This window comes from Trematomus bernacchii, unplaced genomic scaffold, assembly GCF_902827165.1.
Source record: "Trematomus bernacchii unplaced genomic scaffold, fTreBer1.1, whole genome shotgun sequence".
Lineage (NCBI taxonomy): Eukaryota > Metazoa > Chordata > Actinopteri > Perciformes > Nototheniidae > Trematomus > Trematomus bernacchii.
In genome coordinates this window covers 9,698,636-9,719,766 of record NW_022987689.1, presented here as the reverse complement: position 1 = coordinate 9,719,766, position 21,131 = coordinate 9,698,636, and the positions used below count along the sequence as shown (strand labels likewise).

At 39.4% G+C, this 21,131-nt stretch overlaps 1 protein-coding gene across 1 annotated transcript in view; it reads left to right on the top strand.

The window, feature by feature from the left end:
- The window catches only part of brinp2 (bone morphogenetic protein/retinoic acid inducible neural-specific 2), a 165,810-nt gene that overhangs the window by 82,284 nt on the left and 62,395 nt on the right, over positions 1–21,131 (top strand). Inside the window, exon 3 of the mRNA XM_034137101.1 lies at positions 18,781–18,971. Coding sequence (XP_033992992.1) covers positions 18,781–18,971 — 191 coding nt within the window. The remainder of the gene's footprint in view (positions 1–18,780; positions 18,972–21,131) is intronic.

Genomic DNA, 21,131 nt, shown 5'->3' with positions numbered 1-21,131 from the left:
GTTGAGAGCTGTACATACACACAAGGGGAGTTAGTCGGTTCCGTAAGAGCCAGCATGCGGGACCGGGATTCTGGGATTTGTAGTCTTTCTAGTTGCGTATTTTTCAGTCTTATATTTCAACAGTTTTACGACAAACTGTGACTTTTTTGACATGGAAATTATTATTTAAGATTGACAAACATCATATGTGTAATTCGTGGCACAATTCAAACAGGATTGAAAGATAATCTTTCTCTCCCCATTGACTTCAATGCATAATCTTTCCGAAATAAGGTCCCATGGGTCGGAAGTAGATGGGCGGGACTTCGCCTCTCTATTGTTTTGATTGTTAGCAGCAGCCGCTTGGCTAACATCTTGTGTGCTCTGTTGAGCTTCATTGTTTAACTCAACCAGTGAAGGCAGTGTTTTCTCCCCCGCTCCTGGTAGACGTGTTGCTTGATTCTTAGCAGCAGCCACCTGGCTAAGCTGCCCTGTTAAGCTTCTTTATTTAATCCAGCTAGGTGAAGGCAGTGCTCTCGCTCCCGCTCTCTCTGCTGGTAACGTGGGTGTAGGACATTTACATCCCTCTCTGTGTTCGGCGAGTAGGAGCATTGCTCTACTCTTTCCGTTCAGCAGGTAGCCGGTGAAGGCTGTGTTCTCGCACCCGCTCCCGGTTACGCTGCATCTGGCATTCGTTACTAACTCAACCAGTGAAGGCAGTGTTCTCGCCCCCGCTCCTGGTAGACGCGCTGCTTCATTCTAGCAGCAGCCGCCTGGCTAAACTGCCCTGTTAAACTTCTTTATTTAATCCAGCTAGGTGAAGGCAGTGCTCTCGCTCCCGCTCCCTCTGCCGGTAACGTGGGTGTAGTTACATCCCTTTTTGTGTTCGGCGAGTAGGAGCATTGCTCTACTCTTTGCGTTCAGCAGGTAGCTGGTGAAGGCTGTGTTCTCGCACCCGCTCCCGGCTACGCTGCATCTGGCTACCTACAGAATGGCTCATTCATGTAGCGCCTGTATGGCTTCTCTTGAGCCCGAGGACGGCCATGACCGCTGCCCCTCTTGCCTTGGCCTCGAGCATTCGAGGGAGGGTCTCACGCAAAGCGCCTGCATGAACTGTAGCTTCATGCCTCGGGTGCTCAGGGTGGCTAGAGTCGCAGAGGTGGAGCGTCTGGCAGCAGCCAATGGACACCTCTCCTCGTCACAACTTCCTCCAGCTCAGTCTGGCCGTTCCCGGCGACTTGATGGAGTGATGGCTATGGGTTCACCCCCCAGGTAGAGGACTAGAAACAGGCTGTCCTCTAAGGTGGGTCGGTTAGCTGCCGTCATGGAGCGGATGAAGTCGCTCCTCTTGGCCCTTCAGCCAGGGGCCGGTGTGGGGGCTACTAGCTTGCCGCCTGGCCCTCCTTCGGTTGCCGCACCTCTGCTTGAGGATGCCATGTCGCTAGCGGCTTCGGCTAAACCTCTTCTATGAAGGGGTGGAGGACGGGGCCCCGCTCACCCCCGAGGAGGCTGCCCACTACTCTGCTCAGAGCTCTCTGCAGGGCATGGAGGGCGCCTCCATGGCGGCCACTAGTCGTGCGGCCCTGGCACGCTTGCAGCCTCAGGTTCCGCAGGCCGACTCGGCTCAGGCTAGCGCCTTCTTCAGGCATAACCCTGCCCCTGTCACTCTCACGTGCTCCATGCATGCTGGAGAGACACCAGGGCCCTCTCCCACTCTGCTGTCATGCAGGATCCGGCGAGGGTGGGGCTGGGTCGCTTGCCATCCATTGAGCCTGCCATCGCATCCCCGATTCTGGCTCCCGATGCCAGGTGCCCTCTGCCTCAGGGCAGGGTCACAAACGAGCTGCTCTGTAAGGCCTACGACACAGCGGCACGGGAACTCCCTCTCCCATCTGATGCTGGCTGTCTCTACCTCTCTGCAGCAGGCTGCGGCTGAGCCTTCTTTGCTGGGCCTCAGTGATGCTGCAAGCCTTTGCCCTAATGTCTAGGGAATCGGGACGAGTTATATCCTTATTGGTGCAGACTCGTCGCCAGGTTTGGCCTGCTCAGTCACCACTGTCGGAAACATGTCCTCCGTAGTGTGCCAGTCGAGCCAGGGGAGCTGTTTGGGGCAGCTGCCCTGTAGGCGCTGGAGTTGTGGCACACTCAAATTACCACTTCATAGCGTCTTAGTGTAGGCTGAGTTCAACAGTAGCCAGACATTAACATTAACATACTGAATGATTCCCCCAAAAACATTTAAATGTACAACATTGTTTCCCGAAAAGCAATTTTTTTGTTTTACTTTTACTGACTACTTTTTGTTGGTTGTGAGCCGAAACAGAAAATTGGAAAGAGATTGACATTTCGGCTTTGTGTACTCGCATTAAAGTGCATACTGACGAACCTGATGGTGCACAAATAATGTATAAATAAAGATTGAGAGTGAGGGAAAGTGTTGGAGGACATGTCCTAGTTTTAATGTATAGATTCTCAGTACGATCAAGTGTGAAATATGGATGCTTCTTTTACCAAGTCCCTTTGAGAACAATCAGGGCACGCACGCACGCACACACACACACACACACACACACACACACACACACACACACACACACACACACACACACACACACACACACACACACACACACACACACACACACACACACACACACACACACACCCTCAGCCTCCTGCTGTGTTTGTGTGCCTTCGAGATAGAAAAAGAGGGAGAGATTTACAGAAAAAGAACTTGGAGCTCCACAGACAATAAAAGATCAAAAAGAGCTTTCCATCAAAGAAGATTACTTTAGATACAACACTGATGGGATGGAAATCCAGGCAATGTTTTTCTCTTTTTTCATCATCGAAAGATTAGGTTTTCTGAATAAAACACTACTACATCACCCATCTACAACACACACACACACACACACACAACACACACACACACACACACACACACACACCCACACACACACACACACACACACACACACACACTATGGCTCTGAAAATCACGGTAGCACTCAATATAGTTGTATTTCTCTTTGGCCTCTCTTTGTACATCTTTCTCCAACAAACAGAGTAGAGATGGAGGACTGATGAGTTCAAAGAGTCAGTCAATCTGATCAGTGGAGTTTGGAGGAATTGTATTTGTATTTCACATTTCTGACGATTCAGGCTTTTTATTGCTGTGAAGGATTTCCGTTTACTTCAATATGCTACATGAACACACCATGACATTTTAAATTAGAGCTTGTTTGTCCTAATTTCTTGGTATTTTAACTTTTTTTTACAATTTCAATATTTCAGAAGATGGTACACTATAAACACTATATGTTTATATTCTTATTGTGAATTTCCCATAATAACGTGTACAGTCCCCCTTCATGCACAACACATTATGTATTTTATTGTTGGCGTCCTTTGTAATGTGGAATCCAGAACTTCTGGAATGAACTCTTATCTGCTATTTCTGAGTTGAACCTTAGATCATTTGATTGCACCAGAGTTCAACAACATATAAACCATAGAGATCTACTCTTCGGTCCAAACAGCCTTAGGTCACTTGAATATTTGTGATTTGAAAACTCATCACATGGCAAAATGGTGAAATGTTGGCAGCATAAGGCGTCAGGCTGCAGAGGGCAGCTGCAGCTAACTGACTTAATAAACAGCCTGCTGATTGGTGATTGGCACCATGCAGTGGCTGGAAGAGTTTGGGAAAGTAGTTTGAACCAGAGGGGAGCTCCCTCATGAATTTTAAATTGAGGGAAGCAAGAAAACATGTAGATAGATGGAAGCCAAGAGGCAGAGCTGCGGTGAAGTAATGACTCTCCCTGATTTAACTTGTGCTAAGATCCATTTATCTGATTTATACATTTCAAACTCTTGCCAGTGGACAGAAATGCTATATTCCCTCAGTTATTTATAAGACGTACATGTCGTCTGGTGTATCTATCTCTAACATGGTGTAAGGCTTTAATAAAATCCATTAGTAGTAGTGATCATATTTGTTGGATAAACATCTTGTAATGATCAATCCTTACACGTCTCTTGCAGTACTTCAGGCTGGTTTCACTTGCTTTTTCTGAATTTGCTCTGCAGATGTCCCGTGGAAGACCAGGTTATCAAATGTGTTTGATCAAAACGCACACACGCTCGTGGGTGGAATTTCCAAAATCTGAAAAATTCCAACCTACAATACTGAAAAATAAATGGTTCAACCATTTGCTGCACACAGCTAGGTGTTTATTTCAGTGAGGATAACAGAATAGATACAGCCAGAGGCTCTAGAGACTATATCGTTTTATGACACCAAATCGAGCCATGGGCATAATGTGTGAGTATACAGTATGGCCCCTTTCCCAATTAATTCCTCCTTATTCCAACACCCTTGCTGAAACAATGCACTTCATCAACAGTCAATTTTGATCTGAACTACATCTATGTCAAATTGTGACTGTATCTTGCATTGTTGATAAGCTATCACAGTGACAGATTATTTTGAAACCTCCATTGTGATGTTAGGTGCACATATTGCCATGATGACACACACAGAATTATAAGGGAAAAACAATAGCAGCTTTTCTGCTAGTAAAAACCAAAACACTTCATGGACGAGGGTTATCTTTTATTGTCCATACTTGTCTCAACAAATGAGTTTCTCGCCACTCATCACTGCACAAAGGACCCACACAGAAAAAGGTTTTGGAGCTGTCCATTTGAGAAAGCCAATGTTCTAGTCTCGTTCCAAAATGTCAAAACTGACCATCTGTGCTTTGCGGAGACTCTTAGGAGGCGGATGATTAGCACATGTTGAGCCTGTACACATCATTAACCATTTTAGTCTCAGTATAAGATGTTCATTCACCAGTTTCAATTCACCTGTCTCTCGTCCATTCCCTTATTTTTTAAGGCCTCAAATACAGCAACATTTCCCCCTATTTTCTTCACTCACAAACATTTTGAATACGCAAAATACAATGTCACAGATAATGAGTCTGCCTTGACCTTGAACAAATATACTTTGGCACTGTTTGGTTGAGCAGAATTAGGATTTATCTTCTGTTTTTTTTCAAGCATGGTGCAGTCTTAGCCAGTTTAGTAACATGGCACTGCGATCAATGTAACCACTGGCAACCATAATCATGACAAACCTAACTGGTTCATTGACATCATCTGTTATATTGTTATACAAGCAGGTTCATCTGTGCTGTATCTTGAGGCAGAATGACTCATGATCTGACAAACAGCAAGATATATCGAGCAAAGAGTCATGTCAAGATTCCACTTCCATCAGGTTTCACATCCTATCTTAGTTTGTGTTGTAATGTTTAGTAATTGTGCCAAAGAAAAAAGCAATAATGATAATGCTTTCTCTACAATTAATCTGGAACACAGCCCATGATTGGGTCAGAGACGAATCTACACAATGTTTGTTCTTATTCTCAAGTTACCCTGGAACCGTCAGTGTCTGCTTTCACTGTCCAGAAAGACATTTCTCCCAATTCCCTTTTATGTACCTTCTTAACTTATTACTGACACCATAATTTTGCTAAATGATGTTTGCTTTGTTCACGCTTATCCTTCTTTCCGATGAGCTAAGGACAAATCTCTGGATGGAATAAACTCTCTGGTTTAGATAGAATAAGCCGAAACGGCTTACTTAGTAAGTGACTGTGAAGAAACAGACTAAAGAGTTTCCAAACAATATGGAGGTCACTGAAAGGCTGAATGTGCGTTTAAATGTTACCTGGGTTAGAGAGAGAGAGAAAAGAAAGATGGGGATGTAAGAAAGACATTTAAAAAAAAAAAAAAAAGACAGCAAGATATGGAAATAACAAAACAAATATACGTGTGAGAAACACAACAAATAGGATTAAGGAGGACAATGTTGTTCTTTGGAAAAAGGGCTGGAGTGTGTGTGTGCATGTGCGTGTGTGTATTATGTGTGTGTGTGTATGTGCTGTGTGTGTGTGTGTGTGTGTGTGCGTGTGTGTTATGTGCATGTGTGTTCTTGTTTGTCTTCTCTTCAGTGTGAGAATAGAAGACAAATTGACCATATGGATAAGAGCTGACGGTGGCCAGGTTGTGCTAAGAACCAGTTAGTTATACCACATAGTGTTGTTTGGCAGGAAGCCTAATGTCTCGCACACTGGGAGCTGGAAAACGAATGGAAGCAAGCAAACTGCCACAGCTCAGACTTTTAAAGGCTTCTAGGACGCTGCAAGGTGCATTTTCTGGCACAGGTTATTCCTCTAGAACTGCAGAGCAATGACTGCATGCAAATGCAATATGATAATGTAATTAGATAAAAATGCTATGTAGACATGCCAAAGGAAATATAGATGCTTTTGAAATGTGGTCAGTGTTGATTTGTGGGGATGCAATGGGCTCCATTTGAGTTCCAAACATTCAAATGTAACCAGAGTAGGAAAAGCATTAAATCCAGGTATTAAAATATATACAAAAAACTTTTACTTTAACCATAATGTTAACAATATATATGCATTATTCTTTACAATAAAATAATGTTGAGTAATTGAGCTTTAATCAGCTTTAGAACTTTGAGTATACTGCATGTAATTTATTTATTTTTCTGTAAGTATAACCAAAAACAAACTGATCTTGCTCTAAACCTGGTTGGTTGTTTTACACAATGTATTGCAGTAAGCACTGTGTCAAATTGGAAGTAATACAAGAGCGGTTGCCTCCTAATAGAAGGGCATTGTGTTCATCAGCGCTTCCATCTCCTGCCTCTAATAGCTATCATATACCGAGTCCTTTGGAGGCTCAGGAGCAGCTGACAATCTTCACCCCATACTATTGCACCGGAATTGGATTGTAATTGGTCCTCATGCCGACATGCGTGCACAAGAGTGTGTGCACTATGTGAATGTGCTGGTGAATTGGCATCACTCCAGGACATAGTAAACAGCTCACAGCAATAATAAGTGCCACCGGATCTGTGTATTAACACATACTGTTTCAATTATTTCATCCCAGCTGGAACAAAAAATACACAAACAAACTAAATTATTTTGATTCTGCAGATTTACTGCGGGGAAAAGCCTCCAGGCCAATTAAAGTATAGGACATATAAAAACTCACATTTGTATGTGCTACTGGTGAACCCTCTCTTTTCATTTAGCAGAAGTCAATTTGAATTATATTTCTGGGGTTCAGTCTCAATTCAGTAAGTGGACAGTGGGTCAGATTTGGGGGGGCCGGACGATTCATGGTGTCTCTAGCAATGCCAGATCTCATTTGGGTGTAATTGTCCCTATTACAAAATAAGAGAAACAGACATCTCTCTGTTTAGCTTTTGATAGCAGGCTGAATTATTTCAATTTCTGATGAGGCCATTTGGTTTTCCTGACAGGCTATGTTTAAGAGAGGCACAAGTGTAATGAAAATATTGCGGGTGTGAATATGATGCACCATTGAGACCCAATTTAGGCAATACAAACCAATAAACTAATATGGCTTTCTTTTGTTGATATTTTTCTAAATGTTTAAGTATAATACAATTCAGCGTTGACAGTTTTGGATTGTTCTGGGTGGAGCCATTTAGGGCTTATTGGGAATATTTTTTTTTTAAAGGCTCTCACAACCCACCCCCTGAAATATCATGTAAACAAGGATATTGGCGAACAACTACAATGCATTATCTACAAATCTAAAGTGAGCCACATGACCCACTGCCAAAATAGTCTTTGTTCAGGCTTTATGTTTTGTTATCAGCACAGGTACACATGTCAAAAGGTTTTTGAATACGTTCAAATACATTTCCACTGTTCATTTCCCCTACAATACCAACAATTATTATTTGAGACTCAGTAATACATTTGTCTCATTTGGTGTGTGTGTGTGTGTGTGTGTGGGGGGGGGGGGTAGTTAAGTGTTCAGATTTTTTTCAATTTACAACCTAATACCATTGATTAACATAGATTACAAAACATTATAGAGGATTTCTTACAAAATCTGGCCTTTTCAACTTTTGAGTGAGGTCTAAATATACGATTTTAAAATAAGAAAATACAGATAGAGGTAGTAGTTTTTCGTGACACCCCTAAAGGGACATATAAAGGGATGGAGGAGCTGAGAGCTGCTTCCAAAATGTAGCCCATTGAGTGTGTAACTAGTCCATGGTTTAAGCTATTGCTACTGTAAACCAAAGACATAAGACATATTGAAACTAGGGCTAATTAACTGTGTAACTAATTACTCTACATTTTTTTAATAAAAGATTTCCTACAATTTACCGTTTATAACCAAGCTGTAGTGGATTCATTTAATCTCCGTACAAAGTTTCAAAACGTTCTTGCCGTGTGATTTGGGGACACATATGCACATCAATAAGTAATCTACCCTTGCACTAGGAGATATGAATAATGCAACCATACATATAGCTGTGGCTCTTTCGGAAATGTGTCACTGAAAAGGCACAGAATCACCACACAGTGACAGACAGAGCGGATCTTAACCAATTAATACTGGCAGGGAGCTTTTTATATAAAAAACACCCAAGATATCTAATCTTAGTTTCTTTCAGAACAATTATTCAGCCAGAGAAACAATCAAGTGTATGCCTTCTCAATAAAAATAAATTCATTTTAATGCAGACAGAGATTGCTCATACTGAAGTGATAGAACTCATCTATCTTTAGAGGACTGGAAGAGTGGATACAAATATCAATAAACCCACTTTTTTAATTTTTGAAGGGAAATGGGACTCATCAGCCTCCCCTTACACACACACACACACACACACACACACACACACACACACACACACACACACACACACACACACACACACACACACACACACACACACACACACACACACACACACACACACACACACACACACACACACACACACACACACACACACACACACACACACACACACACACACACACACACACACACACACACACACACGTACAGGGAGATTGGCTACAGCACGCATCCCGAAATAGCCTAAGTGAAATTTAGAAGGGGAAAGTGAAGCGTTCAGCTCCTTGATTTCTCCAGCATGATACTAATTCAGGCAGGCAGGTAGGTTGTCAGATTCAGAGCACGTCACGCCTCCTCTGGGTAAACTTGTTTTGTTTAAGTCCCCCTCTGCAATACGTGTTCAAAAAGCCTCTCCTACAAAAACACTGAAATGAGCTTGGCACAATTGATTCAACGCACTGCCAAGCTTATATTGTTTCAATTCGGAGCTACAAATGAAGCCAGTGTATGCCATTACATTGCGGCACTCTTTCTATGAAATTCTTTAGAAAAACACAATCAAGAAAAACCTGGTTTAAGTGTGTCAAGGTTCTTTCTTTAGATAAAACCATTACTCCTGTAAACAACATGTATTGTTCTACAAATATAAACAATGGAGATTGTTTTGGGTAGACAATGATTCTATATAAACCAACAAAATATAAATGTGCCTTGCTTTAGTTCTGTGTTCATATGCTTAACCTAAAAATATATGCCATACCTAGAAAGTTATTTTGTACTTAACAATGTAGATATTTGACCAGGATCGATTTAAAGTGTTAGAAAGTGAATGAAAATATGTTTTTTAAATATAATTTGGAATAAGCAAATTGCAAAACCGAGACACTCATTTCAGAGACATATTTTAGTTGGTTGTGTTAAGTTTAACCAAGTACCACAAACTGCAGTTTAACATTTGTCCACTTGAGGCTGGCTTCAGTATGTAGACAATCTTCTTAGACCCCATGGGGTGTCACCTATTACAAAAATGGTAGAGTTATATACATCACATTAACTGCCCAGAACTAAAAATTGCCGCTCCAATTTGCTGCAATAATGTCAAATCTCAGCAGTGTCATCGACATATATCGTATAACGTGTGCTGTATTGGGCCAACAACATTCAGCTGAAGCATGCCGAATTTTAAAAATAGCTGACAGAGACGCTCAACCTAGATATGCCAGCCTTGTAAACTGGCAGGTGATACCTTCTACAGATTCAGGACACACCGTGCAAATGTAACATTAGCACACATTAAATTGGTTTGACATCCCCTCCGTGAAATAATAAATAAACTCAAAACCTGCATACTTGAAACTTACTATAGGAACTTTACTGCTTACCTTAAATATTGAATCAGTCAAAAAGTCAAATAATCTGTAGCTTTCCATTTACCAGCTTCCATTAGGAGTCATAATGGGATCAGTGTTTGGGGTCCCATGTATAATGATTCTGGTGGGAGCCGCTCAGACATCATTAAAAAAATCATGCAGTGGCTTCCACCCTCCAAGCTGGGTGGAGGGTCTATTTCTAGTGGGCACCCAAAAGACAGGAGTGAGTTTTAATGAACTCCCTGGACAAGAGATTTGACTCCCTGGCAGAAAAGCGAAACATTGCAGAACTCTTGAACTTCTTTGATTTAGACTATTTTAGAGTAATGGTTAAGTGTTTGACGTTTTAAAGTCAGACATTACAACTTAGCAACCATATTTGTGAACATGAAAAGTAATGGATATGTCAGTCCTAATGCTAGGAATGATAATATATGTAACTTGGAATTCACAGAGTTAACAATCAGTCTGCTGTGTAATCAGCTAACACATTTTTATAAAGCCATCAAGCTCCAAAAAAGACATCCTTATAAAAAGCTTTTCCCATGATTGCTTTTGTCTTGTTTTGGATGTGACAGATGTTAAGTATATAGAAATAGGTCAAACACTGTGTGCAGAATTATTAGGCAAGTGAGGCAAATCTTCGGGTTGAAGATGGACCCAAAATCAACTCCCAAACCTACTGCAAGTTTTTAGAAGACTCTTTCATCGAGCAGTGGTACAGGCAAAACTCTGCATCTTTTAATAAGACAATGATTTGTATGCAGGACAATGCTCCATCGCATTCATCAAAGTACTCCAAAGCGTGGTTAGCCAGTAAAGGCCTTAAAATGAAAGAATAATGACATAAACCCTATTGAGAACTTGTGGGCCCTTTTTAAACGGGAGATTTACGGTGAAACTGACAGACCCCATGAATGGAAGGCTTGTGACGGTCATTGAAAAGAAGGGTGGCTATATTGCTCACTGATTTTTTGGGGGAAATACAGATGTTTATTTATATATTTTGAGTTGTTTGTTTATTATTCTCACTTTGACAGATGGAAATAAGCAAGTGAGATTAGACATTTTTCGTTGTTTCCTTTAGTTGCATAATAATTATGCATACCAATAGTTGCGCAATAATTCTGCACACATAGATTATCTCCTAAGAAAGCACTTTAACTTTCGTATATATATTTAGGTTTGAGGTTTATTAACATTTTGGATTTACCGAGAGCACTGTAGTTGTTCGATAATGAAATTAATCCTCAAACATAATACTTATAATTGTGCACACAGTGTATACTGTACGTGTGTCAAAGGGAAGAAGAATGAAGGCATCCATGCAGGATTTTGATGGCAGCTAAAAATATATGAATTTTAGCCTGACCTCTTTCAAGTCCCAGAAGGGGGTCCCTGCAAACTCTCCTGACAACTTGCTCTCCTCCACATGCTTTACAGTTTCAGATTATTTCCTGTATCGTTCCAGACACCCACTGGTTTCCTTTGTTTTCAGCACAGCATAAAAGCAATTAGCATTTGCTTAAAACGTCAACTATATGTCATGCCATAATGACTATTTATTTAGTTTGCAAGTTTTAGAGCCCTATAACTATACAAATGGGGTGTCAATTATACTTTTATATTTAGTAAGCGTTTAATTTGTTTTCCAAGCTGCCATTGGTTCCTATTTATTTTCACAAGGTGCTCAAATGAGTCAACAGAAACTTGGAACTTTCTTAAGTTCTGCAATCCATCATAATCAACAGCAAGTCTGCACTGATTTTTCACTAAAGTTAGTGAATAGAGTCACTTACTAATTGTATTTTTAGTTCCCTTTCTGCTGCAGTAACCAGGTTCCCATGAGCTTGACATAAACACTTCCAATGGAGGATTGGTTGTAAGCATTATAGCACAGTTTTATTGAAGAATGTTAAAGGTTGTGCACTCCACACACTTCCTAGAAACAGACAGAAACAGTACGTGGGCAACTTCTTATTAACAGGTTAGACTGTACCACTGGCATTCAGGTGAAACTGCTCATTATAAAGTTTCAGCTCACTTTTAACACCCTATCCATTATGACTCAAAGCGTAGAACAAAATAGGCTTGTGGCGCACTGTGGGGTAGAGTACAGTGAAGAAAACTTGCAATGTTCTTTCTTCTCAACTTGTCTCTCTCTCTGTCTACTACCAGTTTTATGGAACTGTCAACCCTTATTTTACTTTCCACCATGAACTGTGATGATAATGCTCATTTAAAAAGTTCAGATCTCAAGACGGTTGCTGGGAGAAGTATCTTGACTAGGATTACTTCTTTGTTCAGAATTGCCACCTACAAGTGTGGAGGCAAAAGTACACTCAGTACGTCATTTTTAAATTACTTAAAAGGCATCTGTCATCTGTTTGGCATTGTGGATACATCTGTGAAAAACTGTAGTGATTAACAGAAAGAGAAAAAAATAAAACGATTTTGCTATAGTCATAAAATAGAGTTGGAAAAAGACTACCAATTAGAATATTTTATATAAAGTACTTTTTGTATTTGCTATTCATAATAACAATAATGGTAGTAAAGGTAATAATAACAACAACAATATGAATGTAATAATAACAATAAGGATAATATTAACAACGGTAATAATGATGCTAATAATAATAATATCAAAATAACAAGATGTGGCAAGATCTTTTTTTTTTGCATAACTTAAAATCTTATAAAAGCATATTAAAAGTGTCTCTGTAGGTCTCAGATCTCCATTGTATAATCTAGAACATGCAACAACAAATATGTGATTGTGAGTATACAGGCAATAAGTACATTTAGTTTATACTGTAGCTTTGAATATTTTGAAGAAACAAAGAATCAAACTAAAGATATTCTGCTGCAATATAAACAAAGGTTACAGTTTAAATGTGTGCAAATAAATATAGCAACATTATAGAATCAACTGTAATGACGTAAGGTAACATAAAACTCAGTGCTTCCATAGATACAGTAGAACCTTTTATCCCACTCCACTGTGGGCAGAGAAAGCCCTTTTTAGAGGATTCCCTCTCCTCACAGCTGCACCGATGTGAAGTGTTTGATATATGTATTCACCCTCTGAGCAGTCCATTGCTCTCTCCGAGTCTGACAGCTAATAACATCCAGGTGTTATGTGCCAACACGCTGCCAGAAGGAACATCCTACGGACCATTTCTGCATAGGCGGAGTTTTCTTTTATTCTTTTTTGAAAAATAAAGAAAGATCCCTCTGCTTCAGCGAAACCAAGCTGCAGGTGCAATCAGTGCAGTGCTTAAACCTTTTAATTAACTCCATCTATCATCATTAGCCAGATAGTCAGATAGTCCAGCAATCTCACCGTTAACTCTTTGTGAGCAAAGCGTGGAGAAAAGTAAATGATGCACTGCTCTTCTTTGCGTTCCGGCCTGTCGCCGACAGCTCCCCTTCCCCGTGCTCAGTCAGTGTGGAGCGACTCAGAAAACACATCAGTCTAAATCAGCTCCACTTAATCAGTGTGAAACCACTGGCCTCCATCCTGGACTAAATACTAAGCTAAAACTAAAGCCTGCTGATGCATGTGATAGCATGCAGACTAATTGTTATAGTGTGCCGCATTCAAATGAGATTGACCTTTTGGTGGGGATATTTGTCATGTAACTGCTGCTGGAATTAGAACAGCTATATTTGTTCCAGGCATTGCAGATTAAATGACTTTGGCCATTTTGTTTCATTTAAAGTTATAAACGCCATTAAATGTCATTTCAGAACACATTGAATTTGACCTTTTGAGGTTGTTTATCATTCTGCTGGCTTTGTACAGACCAAAAATATGACACACATAGAATTGATGGAGTGAATATGCACCACTGAGAAGTAGGAGAGATAAATTAGATAAATTAGGCTGAGAAAATGATGAAATGTTGGACTTTTAGAATAATTTGAGACAAATAGGCCTTATCATTTACCAGTCTTATAGATATAGAAGAGGCCTGCTACACAAACTAGTAGGTTGTATCATTGAACACAGTTCATTACCAAAAGAGAAAATACAAGAAGATTCCACTAATCTGCAGTGACCGTAGTAATGATGACACTAAGTCATGTCAGGTAATTTCAAATTAAAAACATGGTGTCTTTGTGTTATCAACCTTATTTTTACCTTTATAGTTTATTTTTTTCAACCCAAACCACCTTTTTTATGAACCCAACAAAGAACTGATGTTGCTTTATGCTGAAGAAGTTATTTTGTTTGTGTTAAAAATGTTAAGTTTGCTTTAGTTTTACATCTTGTAATTTTTAAGTGTCACTCAACTTTTACATTGCAGGTCGCTAACAATCAACATGGGTATATATGGAGTGGATGGGGATGCTGATGGTGTTTTGCTTCCCATTTTTCTAAATTACCACAACGATCAAAGTGATATTGTGCAGTTTCATAACCAGTGTTCATTTCCATTTGCATGGTTCTTGTCAACCTGAGGTTAATAACACTGCTCCTACAAGTGGTAGAAGCAGTGCCCTTGAAACCAGTATCCTATCAGCATTGAGTATTAAAGGGCTACCACATTGATGTAGATACTGTATACCCATTACCTTACTCCTAATACTATGAAAACAGTTCACAAATGTTTTTAATGTTGTACAAGATTTTGTCATGCACTTCTTCACTAGATAAACAGTAATACAAATACAATATTTGAATTTGTTTATCTGGATTTGATCTTTTATCAGTATAGTAGAAACTGAAATTGGCATGTTATGATTTCCATGTCATTTCACAACAGTTTGCCGGTAAGAACAGTCAGAAAACCTGGTTTCACTGAAACAGTCTCAAGGAAAAATGAACAGGATAATCTTCACCAAGGTGGTATTTCTTGCAGTGCAATAGAATTGGCTGGTAATAGACTATAGATAGTAATACTTTTCCTGCTATTGGGTCCAAACTATTGTAATGTGAAGGCAGGCAGGTTGAAAAACAAGCAGGTAGCAATCATCATGAATTAGGGTCGGTGTGAAGGATAAAGCATTGAGAGCAAACATTACAGAGCTTTGCTACGCTCGTGCACTGAAACTGAGGGATAATAAATCTATCTGTTTGTATAGTGTACTTAGATTGGCTGTAATAAAAGGGTATACTGCAGGAAAGTAAAATAAAAGTGCATGGAACTGTAGATGGAGTAGGTGCCCCTGAAACACATCTCAGTTATTACTCATATGACATGTGTGGGTGTTTAGAGGGTATTCATAAGATGGCAATGTCTACTTTCCATTGCCTTCCATATGACTGACTCATATTAAAGTATGCACTAAAGATCAACTAAAATGAACTACAAATGGAATATACTGTTTAACTGTTTCATCAAATGATTATGCAAATATTTGATAAGTTCCATGTGATTATAAGCAAGGGGTGACTACACTGTTTGCAAAATAAGTCCAATTGTTTAGAAGTCTATGAGAAAGTGTACCCAATTTTTACTTGATTTTTTACTTTGGTAAACATTTTCTTAATACTTTCATGGTTTCAGTCGCCATCTTAAATACAGCATGATGTTCACTGTAAATTATAGTTAAATTAAGAGTAAAATAGACAGTAAAACAGGCATTTTTTATGGCGTGGCTACCGTGTGATTTAAAGGTGACTTTTAGGGTGTTTTCCAGTCTGTGTGTTGTCTGTGTTTTTGTCTTAGGTTAACTTTTAGACTAAGGTTGCCGACAAATGCCTATTCAACATTTGGATGCACTCACTCTTCCGAATCACTTCGGAATCAAGATAAACCACCTATCAACAGCTAAATGGCAAAACTCAACGCTTTAAAGTGGTCTTCAGAATCAATGTCATGTGGATTACTTCTACATCTTTTGTACACTCTATGGCTACAATTCTTTATTATAAGACAAAAGGCTAATTAATAAGGCACATATCTTTCTTATGTGTTTACCATTCTGGGAATTAGGGTTAGGGTTAGTAACTGTGCATTCAGTAAAAGACTCTCTTTATGGTGCCGGTGTGGGGATTTAGTTTCAAGTACATGTAAGATTATGAAATATGATCAAGGGAGATCAGTTTGTGTAACAGTTCTCCTCAAACAACAAACAGTTACACAGCAGTTTATAATACTATGAGACAGGGTTTTATCACAAAGTTATCACAAAGTAAATCATTTTATCCTCTGCCACAGTGATTGCAAGGTAAACAGTTGAATAAGCCGTTTATGTTACAAAGTCATCCCTGAAAGTGCACTCTCAGTATCCTGTGTGTGTGTGTGGGGGGAGGGGGAGGGGGGTTTGTTTAAATTCACAGCACGTATTGAAAACAGTGACCATTTCACAATGTGTAGTTGTGCCCATCTGAACCATTTGAATGGTCATGATAAGTACTGACAGCTATAAAATGGGTTGATAACTTTCAGAATGGATGGGAATAAAGACAGGCATTGCAAAAGTTGCTGTAGCTTCTCTTGTGTTTTCAGTCTAATTATCTTTTCTAAATATACATGTTTTAATAATCATGCCCTTCAGACTTAGGAAACACAATGTGGCCAGCGTTAATGATAGCTTGTACAATTTGCACTGCATCTGTGTCCGGGCTACAGACATAAATTGGTGCATTATGTAAGAATAAACCTCCTAATGAAGCACAAGTTGACTGTACAGTATGCTCCTGGGGCCATTCCTTCGGAGGAAAGCTTTGTCATGGATTGTGCTAAATGGTTACAAATCTGAGCTCTCCTTTGAAGACTAATATGCAACGTAGCAGCTACAAACTAATTACATTGCTGTCTTTACAGGGGTGCAGTCTGAATGACCATATGGTATTATTAAGGGACTAGGCCTATTGTATGCATGCAAGTGTTTTTATAATGATATCAACAGCACAATACAGTTTAGTTCTGCTTGTAAAAGTAAACTATTGACCTCAAAAAAGTCACTGAAAGAGCAGCGAGTAAAAAACAAGACAATGATACAGTATATGTACCTCCCTCTGTGTATTTTTCGGAGTGTGTGTGTGTTTGTGTGTGTGTAAGGGAGAGTACTCCGGGGGAAAAGACTGTCATTGCTGATATTTTGTTCAGAGAGAATGCATACATAATGTGCTAATGTTTAACGCTGAATGAAATGAATGCAAATGAGGTGGATCGGTACTTTTCTCCTGGTATTTGCATAATGCTCACATACCTTGGGGTTCCGCTGTGGCAGGAGTAAAGTGATAAAATGATTATCAGCTACTTAAAATTGATGCATTTTCAGGGCTCATCTCTCTCTCTGTTGCTGTGCTGTTGACCAGTTGAATTTAAATCAGTTCTTTGCTTCTGCACAATATTTGTCCGGGGAGCTAAGGAAGCAGATGAACTGAAGGAGTGTAGTCATTTAAATGTCGCTGTGCTTCAGGATATCACATACTGTGACCAGGAACAGTCAGATCTTTATGGATAATGCTGGTGATGGTTTATATATTTGTTTTTGTCATTACCAACACCAAAATGAAATGGGTCCAACAAGTAATGTGACTCACAGCCTGACATATCCCATGTATCTGTATGACAAAGCTGCATTGGTGTGCCACAATGATTGAAATGCTCCTTCATTGCCATTAAGATGGACTATGTAGTTCGTTTTTTTGAGTATTTTGAGGCAGAAACACACACACTGTGCTGCCGCCTCATTACAGCACCATGTTTCCCTAATAAATACAATGTTTACTTTTGTTTGATGTAAAACTACAGGGCCTAATTGTTCTTGTTAATAACTGAGCCTTAATTGAAGTACTTGAGGACAAAACAATATTAAAACCAACATTTTGTTTTGTTCTAATATTTTCATGGGATTTAATAAGATGAAGAACATTATAGAGTTTTGAATATACATAGAACCATTCCGTCCGTATCTTTTTGAGTTTTGAAGTCCACTTGCAATTAAATACATAGGAAACATTTTTGATTAATTGCAGTGATTGGGTTAAATGTCTAAAATTATGATACCAATTAGATTTTCGTGATTTAAAAAAAGGGGCGCAGAACCTCTGCCTTTTCATTTTAGTGCCAATGTTAACCTCTTAGGTCAGAGCAGCCTAAGTCTAAGCTATTTTTGTTGCTGCCGTGTCGCACATAGTTTATTGCAAAAATAGACAATCAAGAGTATCTGCTGATGTTCATATTGACATCTTACCAGCAACATTACACATGTTTCAATTTCAATGGCATTATTCTACTGCCACTGGTAACCTTCTACTTGTCTTTTTGCGCTACCCAATTCCTATAACCACAAGGTTGTAGTATAACATTGTCTTTCTGCTCCGACTATGTAAATGTTCTTTCTGTTGGCCTAACAAATACATTCTGATTCTGATGAACTGTAGAGAAAAATACAGCATTTAAAAAAAACAGTATTACATTTTTTCAATGAATTTACAATAAATGTATAATAAAATAAAAGGAAACGTTACATTATTGATGACCATAATCAAATGCGAACTCAATGTAGAAAGATGGGGTATTAGGTAAATGTGATCAGACATGTGTGACAATTTAAGGGGAGTTTATTCTACAGTAATGTGTATGTTGCTTTAAACTTCTGTTACTCTGGCCCGCTTCAGAACCTTTCAAACCTCTTTTGTGTGTGAATGTGTCCATAATGCTGTTAAGCTCTCCTGTTTAAAAGCAATTTGAACTGAGTGAGTATTCACCTTTTTCTGTATTCATAATTTCAGGGAGTTCAGCCACTGGAAGGTGAACAGCCTGGCAACAGAGAAGAGAGATTTCCTCAAAGCTCCGTTGCCCTTAGCGCCAGAGTTCCTGCGAAACCTGCGGTTACTGGGGCGACGGCCAACCTTGCAGCAAATCAACGAAAACCTCATCAAGAAGTACGGGACCCACTTCCTCGTCTCTGCTACCCTGGGAGGTAAGGAAGTGACACACTCGCCTTTATTCTCGGGTTATGAAATGTCGGGAAATACCAAAAATAGAGACCTACTCATTTCGGTTCTCAGAGGAGTTATAGCTTTGCAAGTCGAGTGCTTCAGAAGAGTAGAATCTATTCCTGCTGATATTCTTTTCAAGGAAAAATGTCAAGTGACCTGCAGAATTCATCCGAGGTTGTTTCCCACAGTTATTTCCTTTTCCTCCTTCACTATGATGATCATTGCATGCAGCTACAGGGGCCTTACAAAGCAGATGAGGGATTACATTGACCCGTTTCTCAGCATATGTCTGTGTTTTTATTGGATTTCTTTTTACCCCCGATCTCCGAGGAGAGAAGTAACTCACAAAACAGAATCGCAAGGGCTATCGATCGTGTGCGTCCGACAAAACAGGGCTGAGACCTGTGTGACGACCTCATGATGTTGATACACTGCTGATCCTTGTCACCTCATAGCAGCCCAGATATACGAGTGCATTTTTACACTTTGTTGTTTCTTGTAGAAAATTGATAGTGAGTATAAAACACTTCAGCATCCAACATCATTATTGCTGTCAGAGTTAAAGGACATTTACAAGCCCAGGGACTTGCATTGGTAATAAACATGATATACTACTCACATATTAGACATAATGGGCTTTAGATTAGGATATTTTTTTTTACTTTCTGTTATAGAGTTGGTTTGCCTATACTGTACATGACCAACATAAAAAACATATTTCTTCACAGGAAGTAGATAAAACCATGCCTTATCGCGTGTCCTGAAGACAAAAGCATGTTAAAAATATGTACCTGAATGAAAGGTAAAAGGAAAAAAAAGAGAAAAGATCAAATGAATAACATTTTTTTTAAATAAATAAAGTAGTAATAGGAATAATGAGAGTAATAAAGTGAGGCAACTCCCAACAAACTTTCGGATGTTATTTATTTGATGTGTAAGGTTTGCATCCCTCGCCATCTAACTTAGGCTCCTCTTATCACTGGGTTTCTAGACTGTGGCATCAGCGTGGGAGACGGAGACAGAGATGAATGCAGCAGCAGACTGATAGTTAGACTCTATATGTAATTAACAGCCTCCACTAAATAGTCAGTATGCATACTGATGAGGCCGGGGCTGAGCGATTGCACACATCCCCAATCTAATTTTCTCTGTCTTTTGTTCGACCGTTTTCATCTCTTTCTTGCTTGTTACTGTATGGCTGACTCACCAGCCATGGTTCCATTGAGCTGTGAAGTCAACTTTGCGGTTTTTAAGTGAATAAATTGACTTCATGACTGACAAGAATAAAATACTGTCAATTAATAAATGTTGTGAAAGCAATGAAACATGTTTGTTAGTGATTGTAGAGACTGCAACAATACAACGTCTGTCCATCCTGGGAGAGCCTCATTGCTCTTTCAAAAGACTCTTTCATTTTTCCCAGTTAATTGGGTATTTCTATTTTTCTTTCCCTTATCCTCAAATGGCTTTTTTTGGGAGTGCCTTGAAATCAATCTCAGCTTCCACTCCCTATAACATAAACAAAGTATTGTAGTCTCAGTAAATTCTGATTTAAAAATTCGACATGCCTTTGACCGTAATTGATACATTTATATTCATAATTAAATTACTTAAGTTCAATGGAATGGGGTAAATATAGTGCAGAGTATAGTAAATAATAAATGGTTACATACTCAACCCCAGCTAAGATTAGAATTGTAATCTCCTTGTGACTCTTGGAATGATGGAAACAACAAATCAATAGTACACTGACCAAAAAAGGTGTCGGCTAACGTATTAGCAGATTACTCTAACCACATATACAATCATTCACTACTATAATAATCTAAATTCCCACCAAATGTAGGTAAGGTTGTGCCCCATCCTTGAAGCTAGGAGTGAAAGCCAAAGTTAGCATGCCTAATTATCCAACCCAGTCTCACGGCATTTCGTGTTATAGTCACAACATTTAATCTATTGATTCGTGTTCACCAACACGATTTTCCACTTTTTTTCGTGTCACACAGAACGATTTTAAAAGCAATGTATTTCTATTGGCAGTATGTTTCGTGCCTGCACCACGTATCTTTGTCCGGTCGGGTCTTGGAAGACCGGAAGCTGTGTGGTTCATAAAAACATTTTCTTACTCAATATCAAGCCAC